The 8,567-nt window shown below is 32.8% G+C and overlaps 1 protein-coding gene across 1 annotated transcript in view; it reads left to right on the top strand.

The window, feature by feature from the left end:
• The first annotated feature begins 1,129 nt into the window (after nt 1–1,129).
• The window catches only part of LOC109535789 (protein vestigial), a 58,888-nt gene continuing 51,450 nt past the window's right edge, over nt 1,130–8,567 (top strand). Inside the window, exon 1 of the mRNA XM_019901792.2 lies at nt 1,130–1,592. Within this exon, the coding sequence (XP_019757351.1) occupies nt 1,440–1,592 (153 nt within the window). The 5' untranslated portion in view covers nt 1,130–1,439. The remainder of the gene's footprint in view (nt 1,593–8,567) is intronic.

The following is an 8,567-nucleotide window of genomic DNA, read 5'->3' as shown; positions in this document are numbered from 1 at the left end:
CTCAAACATATGTAAAACATAACCACAACACAAGACAAATATCTAACAACTTTCTTGCTCTACCTGAAAAAAAAAATTCGAACAATTCATCTTAAGTTTCTTAATTATGTAGCCCCAAAATTTTATAATTCATCGCCAAGTATAATAAGATCAATAAATAACTTCAATTTGTTTAATAAAAATTCCAGAGAATATATTACTATACACAGGAACACATTTGTTCAGATACTTTCTCAAAAGTTGAGTTCTCGGGAAAATGTTTTAAGTTGCTAGTTTTAGGTAAGAATATACATGCATGGTATGGTATGTGGATTTCTGTTAAACCAGGACAGAAAATAAAAATATGATTACTGATATAAAAAAAATTGTAACCTCAAGAGTACATACAGGTACAAGGTATCTAGGTACTCAACAAATAATTTTTACATTATATGAATTGTAAATTGACAAATAATTTTCTGTTTACATATATATTTTTAATAAATTTTGAATTTGAATTTGAATTTATAGATTTAGTACTTGCGCCAAAAAAAAAACATTAAACTATACCTGAATACTAATTTCAGATTCAGGCACCTAAGCAAGAAAAATATAAAAATATTTAATTGGCCTTTTGCCTTTGATGTACCTACTTTCATCAAATTATTAAAAGTTGTAATTCTCACGTCGATTTCTGTTCAAATAGACAGTCAAATAAAAAGCAACAATTTAATTCAATTGTGATTCGATTGGAAAATTAGTCAATGAACAAAAGTGTATTTCAATTAAAATGGCCAGCCATAATTAAAACGTATTTTCTAAAAATGAAAACGTAAATAAAGCCTCAAAAAGAGCAAAATATCGAAATTCAGCCAGAGTGGAGTAATGAAGACCGTATGGCCTCCATAACCCCTTTTCTAACAATTATTTTTGATATAAAACCTTGCCTAGGCGGTCAGCATACCTCTTCGAATTCCGCTTAGTGATTGGTCGCTCAGATTTTAGTTCGGCTCGGATTGGTTTCAGCCGAGCGGAATTTCATAATCGTTACATGGCAGGGCGGACCTCTGTGTGAAGTTTAGAGGGGAATATATGGGCGGGGTCTCGGGAATTACAGGGGTAAGGAATTTTTGTCCTTTGGCAGCAGTTAGTCCTATACCGGTGTGCTTTGAATGTGCGTTCTGATTTTGTTACGGTGACGTACACTCGTGATTCCCAATATATGGTTATTGACTGAAAATACTTTTCCATAGGAAACAGTTATCGAGCGCTTAATTAAAAACTTAAGTTTCAAATGAGTGCTAAAGCATGACTCGCTCACGCTCCGCTCATGAAGTCGACCGTTAGGTAGTTGCTGTGAAGCGACGGAGGCGCTGACTAACTAGGATTTTAGCTCGCGAATGTTCTTTAATGTGCGAAGGATGTTTTGGTGCCGTTAGAGGATCGTTTGACATGTGTATATGTATATAATGAGTTGTTCTGAAGTTATGTACCAGGCATATTATCCGTACTTGTACCAGAGGGCGGGGGCTGCACCCCCCGTTTCGGCCCATCCAGTGCCTAGAACTGGACCTTTCAGTTCACCTTTCGGAGCAGCACATCAATATGAGAGGGTAAGTAGGGAAATACCTTCATCTAGGCCTGATTTGCTCTCTTTTTTTGATCATACCTACATTTTTTCCTAAATCTCAAATGTAGATAATATTCAAGTGAAAAATGGGATCTGAACAGTTCTACTTACTTAAGTACCTAGGTATATTAATCTAATCGGGAGGTTAAAAAATGCATCTTTGTGGATTAAACAATGAAGTTAGTTAAACTAGCGAAAAGAGTCGGGAATTCAATATTTATGATTCCCCAACTTTGATTTTTCTAAGTTTCAAATCTTCCATAGTGTTTCCTTATAGGTAATCTGCAAATATTCAACAATCGTTTTTGGAAGGTAATTTCAATAATAATCATTCAACAAGATTTGTAGTCATTTCCTTAAATAATTAGAATCCATACATTTTGTCTGAAAGTCTTGAAAGTCACTGATTACGGATTTCTAGCATGTCAGACACCAGAGAAAATGTCGTCACAATCCACTTATTAGAAATCCCAGATGAAAAAGCTTTAGTTCTATAAATAACTAGAAGAAGTGACAGATTTTGTTTGAATTATTTTGGCTTTTTCATATTTTCACTTAAGTCTGTACCAACAATCTTCATTCCATGGTAATAGTTGCCTGTTCAATACCCAGACTAACACGCTTAACTTGCGAATATTCCATGCTTCCTTTGTTCCAGTTTTCAGTTATTTTCTATACCGTCGGTGTCACCTTTTTTTATATGAAAGCTATATTATCGGTTTAACTGGTTCATGTCTTGTCTAAAGGAGTTGTTTATTAGATAAATACCAGACTACATCTGCTATGGGATAGATTGTAGTCTCATACTTAATCGGGTCAAGTAGGTCTTAAGAATTAGGTAAGAACTTAAGAACACCATTTGATTATTCGACTAGATATTAAGTAGTAGTGATTTCTTTTGTTATTGCTTGTAAAACAGAATCTTTTGTTTATCAGTAAATAGGTATAGATATAGAACAGAATGAATATGTTGTTTTCATATAAACATAGAAGGAATATTTTATATATATTAGATTATTATATATATTAGAAATGCCGCACAATGTGCCATTGGCATCGAGTGGCATACAAAGAAGTACCTACTTTGCTATCCTATATATCTTTAACAGTTTTCGCGGTACTAATTGTTTGAAACTGCTGAGCTTTTTTGGGTTTTAGTTTGTCTTAAAGTATAAGTTCTTCTTGAAGTATTTTAAGCTCGACTGGCCCGCAAGTTCTAAGAATCGTACAAAGTGCATGGATGGGGCTTAAGAAACTTTGAAAAAAGCAGCGTAATGTTTGAAATATTTTTGTAACAAAAAAACACGCAAATCTAAAATTTGTTGAAATCAAGACTTTTTTGCCAAAACTTCCAATATTTCCTAATCGGTGGCTTACTTTCTAAAAATGCCATTTAGTTCTCTCTGGAATGTTGTAAAAATTAGCGTTCTTGCTCATTTTGCTTCCGAGAAATGAGCAAAATTGGGATGGTAACATGAGCAATGTCATGTCATGATCAACCGTGTAGCTACTAGCATAGGTAGGTATAGAACCCGAATTTAAAAATGATTATCAAGTAATATAAGCAAATTCAATTTTTTAAATAATATTTATTTCTACATAGCATTGCTATCATTTAATATTTATTAGGTACTGCGGTGTTTGAGTTCGTAAAAATTTTGAATTTTTCGAATAGCATACGTACTAAGGTTCGGTATATTAATATTGTTCGGAGAAGTTTCTGCTGTATCCATATCGAAGGGTTCTTTAAAATTCGCGATTTAAACGATAGATACCTACTAAAAAAGAGAAAACATTTTCTGATATGGAATGCCATGCATATCATATACAAATTATATAACCCGAATGACATAATCACAATATCTTTTATATGCTATTGGTATCATATTCCTATACCAAAATAGGTCTTGAAGAAACACCGAGGTTCTGTAAATATCAGAAAAATCGCAAAAAATCGCACAACAATATAAAAATCCAACAACTGGTGCATAAATAAAGGAATTGGGTTAGTTAGTTTCTTCTTATGAACAATGTTATCAAATTATAGCAAGAACTCTCAGAAGACTCAATAATAAATCAATTATGGGTTAAAACAGTACTTTCCAAAATCATCCGGATGGATTTTCAATTTTTCAAAGTAGTTTTACTCAAAGTTCATCATAAAGCTTGCGATATCTTAAAAAATATTGCATCGTTACCTGCAAGCAATATTACGTCTTTCTCAATATCCCAATAAATCAAGTAATAAAGCTGTAGTTATATTGAATCATGAATAATTCAGCAAATAGCATTAAAAACCATAGACTATATAACTAAGTGGTGTTTAAATAGTTCAGGATGCTTAGAAATTGAGGCATTATTTTTATTTTGTTTCCATAGCTTAGTTATATAGTCACTCTTGATGATTTATTCAAAAAATAAGTGTGAATTACTTAATTAAGATCGGCACAAAATCTAACCTACCTAAATATAGATATATGTATAAGCAGCTGCAATATGTAGTTAGTTGAATTGTAACGCCGCCTTCGCACAAACTAAATAAATTACCATATTATGCAATTAACAGTTTTTTAAATTGTGGAATGCAAGCGTCGCCCGTGCAGCTAGATAGCTAATTTTAAATCAACCGCCAAATACTTTTATTTTTTAGTTTCGAAGGAAATGTATGCGAATAACTAGACATTTGACATAGACAACAAGTGTATTCAGGCTGAATTATCCGGATTTAGCCCGATCATTGGATACCTAAATGAGCATAAAAATGAAACATTTGAGCGCACTAAGTCAAGAGCCAAAACTATCTATAGCACACAGAAAAAAAGGGTTTTACGTAAAAACGGGTAAATGTTAACTGTGTTTCACAGTTATATCTCAACTTGAAAAATACCCTGTCCAAAGGAGTAAACGTTTCCTAATTAAGACCGGCTTTAAAAAGTTTCAGACCCTTGTTCACAGCGGCGGAAGATGGTTGTTGCGTTTTCAAAAACATATTTCAATTTAGAATTTAAATTAGTTTTATAAATTTAGTTTTATAAATAAAAAAACTAAGGATTATAGCTTGAAAATCGCGAGACCTCTGTCATATAAACATAGGTTTTGTTTTTCTTTTTAATATACAGGGTGTTAAAAATGAAAAGTAAAAGGGCTTTAATTTTTTAATATCGGAACTATTAAAGCGATTCTATCCAAATTTAACATACATAGTTTATTGAACATCAAAAATAATTATTGTGATAGACTACTAAGATAAAAAAGAATAAAGAACTTAATTTTGTACAAATATCGGTAGGTACGAAGGCAATTCAAAATAAAAACTATTACAAACACTGTTTGAAGTGGAACGCATATATTTTTTATGTACTATATACCTACTTTTTTTTAAATTCTAGCACCCTGTATATCAGAAAGAAAAAGAAAACGGATCTATGTTTCTATGACGAACATATCTGAAAATGCGCTTTTCTAACCATACCTGAAAATGCGCTTTTATAACCATACCTGAATTAATTTTATTTCGAAGACGCTGTATACGTAAATATTAAATCAATTGAATTATTATTTTGATTATTTCACTCATCCATAGCAACGCCATAGGGCAAAAAGGGTATTAATAAATGGTAATTCGATAATTTTCAAATAAACTTACAGCGATAATTTCACGTCGTCATGGAATCATAAAAAATATCACTGTCGACTGATTTATTAAAAATGATTGATGTCAAATATATTCTGAAATTTAATTTTTAATATTTAATTCGAGAAATAATCTCACTAAATACCACTCGAGCTTTAAAATTAACCATATAATTTCTCACTCTGGCATGTTTTTCTTGCAAATTTCACTCGTCCTTCGGACTCGTGAAATTATGGAAAACATGCAATGAAGTGAAAGTGAAAAATTATCAGTTATTTCAAAGCACTCGTGGTATTACCCCCTAATATTTCCTTCGTATGATAATCTGTCCGTTTGAAGTTAAAGTCCGTTGAAGAAAAATTACAGCGGTAATTGCACAGTGCGCAATTATCACTCAACGATAATTGAATTGTTTTCAAAAAATATTTGACAGGTGTCTTTTCATGTTGAATTAGAAGACATCAAATGTCTTCCTGACATACCTAAGACATTCAAATTATATTTTATAAACATAAGTAATAAAATTGAAAGTGTAATAAAATACAATAGAAATTAATTGAATCCACATTTACTTTGTTTACTCAGGAAATATTCATCAAAATTACACTCGTGCATCAAAATAAACAGATAATTTTGCATTCGAGCTTGTTGTCTTGTAAAAACTGCATTCGTTTATTTTCACATTGGAACGAAAAGGTTTCATGCAAAATTATCGGTAATTTTGAAGCACTTGTGCAATTAGCCCCGATAATACTTTTTTGCCGAAATTGCTTCTAAAGCATTACAAGCTGCTATTAAGTTTTTTGATCAGTCGAGTTTTTTTCGACTTCATTTGCGATTGGGCTTCGTACTTTTTGAGTGTCGTTTTGAGAGCACAATTGACAGACTTTCAAAGACTAAAATTGGTTTGATTTAAGTACGTATGAAATTTGGATCTTGACGTGTACCAAAGCTTTGTATAAAAGGGGGCGAAACGTTAACCCAATGACGCAACGGCACATTGATTTCCGTGCTTTTCGTTGTGACTGGCGCTTCACGCTCCATACGAAGAAAGAGATCCCCTTGTACCGGATGCCCCTTTTGGGACCCTATGGATATTTGCCAAACAAATTTGTATTTTCTGATGCTTTTGCTTCAATTTCTGGCAAAAGGAGTTTTATATGTCATTCATTACAATGCCGAACGGTCCCGAAAACTTTAATACGTAATTTGCAGGACCATTTAAAGGCTTGCTTTTTATTATTTGACGATTTATAAATTATGCGTAATTACTTCGCGGAATGGTTACCACAAGTGGTTCGATTTATTTCAATGTTATTCGTAGGTATTTGATAATTTTCTAAACTTTTATACTAATAAAAGCTGTTCAACATCTATACCTACAAAAATCTAGAAATTAAAATGAAATGTGGCAATGAGATTATCCAACGGTACACCAATCTCAAACGGACTCTAACAGGACCGCTATATTTCTCCGACACTGTAAAATGCAGTCCAACTCTCTAAGTTGGAATAAATTCAGTAACTTGTTCGGACACACGGGAATATGCTCGGACACTTCGATCGACTTAAAGTGGACCCGTTGACGTAAAAAAATATTATACACCGTGATTCAACTTTGATATTTGACGTAATAGACTCTTTTTTACATGAAAATCTTAAGTTTTTATGACAATTTAGTCTCAAGTTACATATACGTACTCATAATCAAATGGTTATTCGTTGCCGTTTAAAAGACATATCTTAACAAATTTTAAATAATTTGAAAAGTGAAGAAATCGAATTCCACTCAATAATGTCTCTTCAATAAATGTCTAAAATGTGCATTATTCAGTTAACTCACTGACAATATTTTAAAGGGAACTAAAACAGCTAAAACTCGTTTTGAACATTTCTAATTATTTTAGCGGAAATGAGGCTAGATTCTTGTCGTATTCCTTCTTCGAAATCCTCAATATATCCGGTTTGGTTATAAAAAATAAATAGTCAGAGACCCCGGAAGCAATTCAACGGGTTTTGTTCTACCGGTGAGAGACACTCTTAACTTAATTGAAACCCATAATATTGAAATTTTCGTAGTGATCAAGTCTCTACTAAGTCAAGTCAAGCCAAGTCTTCACTAAGAAAATCTTCAGAAAACTCGGAATTGGTGGACGAATTAAAGCACAAAAATATTATCTTAAAAAATAGTGATTCTTCAGTAACTCATCAAACTGATTTCGATATATCTAATACTCCAAATTTGCTCATAAGTCATAAGTCTACTGGACGAAAATGTTGAAAAAATAGAACATGTTTGGGCAGGGATTGTTGATAATCGAGTAATAGGACCGATTTTTTTTCAAGGAAATTTTGATGGATGCCTATATTTAGAATTACTGCAGGAAAAACTGGTTTATTATTTGGTTACTCTGTTTGCTGATGATTATGAAACTGATGTCTTGATCAGATAGCAACAAGAAAACCGGCACAAGAATAATAGCCTCCAAGGCTTCAGATAGCCTCCAAGGCTTAATAGCCTCCAAGGCCTCAGGTTCAATTTTTAAAATAATCAAAGTTTTACAGACCAAATTGAAAAGGACTGAGGAGCTGGAATAACGAATACCTCAGGAGTGGTAGGCCCATTTCTGACAAAGCAAATAAAAATAATGAAAATGAGTTTCAGAATTATCTAGGATATTTTCAGTTAGTTAATAAACAAAATTTGGAGCTTTTATTGGAGCAATACATTTTACCAATTTAATTTTTTCTGAAATTTTTGAAATTTTTTCAATCCAATCTTCATTTCGGACGAGAGTTTCGAAAACCATCCACTTTTGGATTAGACAAATTAGGTCAAATCATGTTTTCACCCAGGGGCGGATCCAGCTTTAAAGTCAGCGGGGGGTTATGTAGAAAAAATACAGTCTTCTGCTGTCTATGAAATTCGAAAAATTATCGTCGTTTTGCGCAAGGGTGGCGCAAGATTATTGCAAAATTTCATGTGTTTCCGTCCCGTTTTGCATGTTTCTCGGAAGCAAAATGAGCAAGAACGATCGTTTTTACATCATTCCAGAGATAACTAAATGACCTTTATTCTCAAGAACCATTCGAGCCACAGAATTCGTTTTGGCATCGTTGGATACAGAATTAAAAAGTCCATTCAGTCGAAACAACGTTAATGAGGAAATTCGAGTAGTTTTGCAAGATAGAGATAGAGAGGTGCAAGATTATGTCAAAATTCCATGATTTCCGTCCCGTTTTTGCTCATATCTCGGAGGCAAAATGAGCAAGAACGCTCATTTGTACATCATTCTAGAGAGAAATAAATGGCCTTTTTAGAAA

This window comes from Dendroctonus ponderosae, unplaced genomic scaffold (assembly GCF_020466585.1).
Source record: "Dendroctonus ponderosae isolate FM_Combo_2020 unplaced genomic scaffold, Dpon_F_20191213v2 Dpon_F_20191213_3, whole genome shotgun sequence".
Taxonomy (NCBI): domain Eukaryota; kingdom Metazoa; phylum Arthropoda; class Insecta; order Coleoptera; family Curculionidae; genus Dendroctonus; species Dendroctonus ponderosae.
The sequence above is the reverse complement of the archived record's forward strand: the minus strand, read 5'-3'. Positions and strand labels throughout refer to the sequence as shown.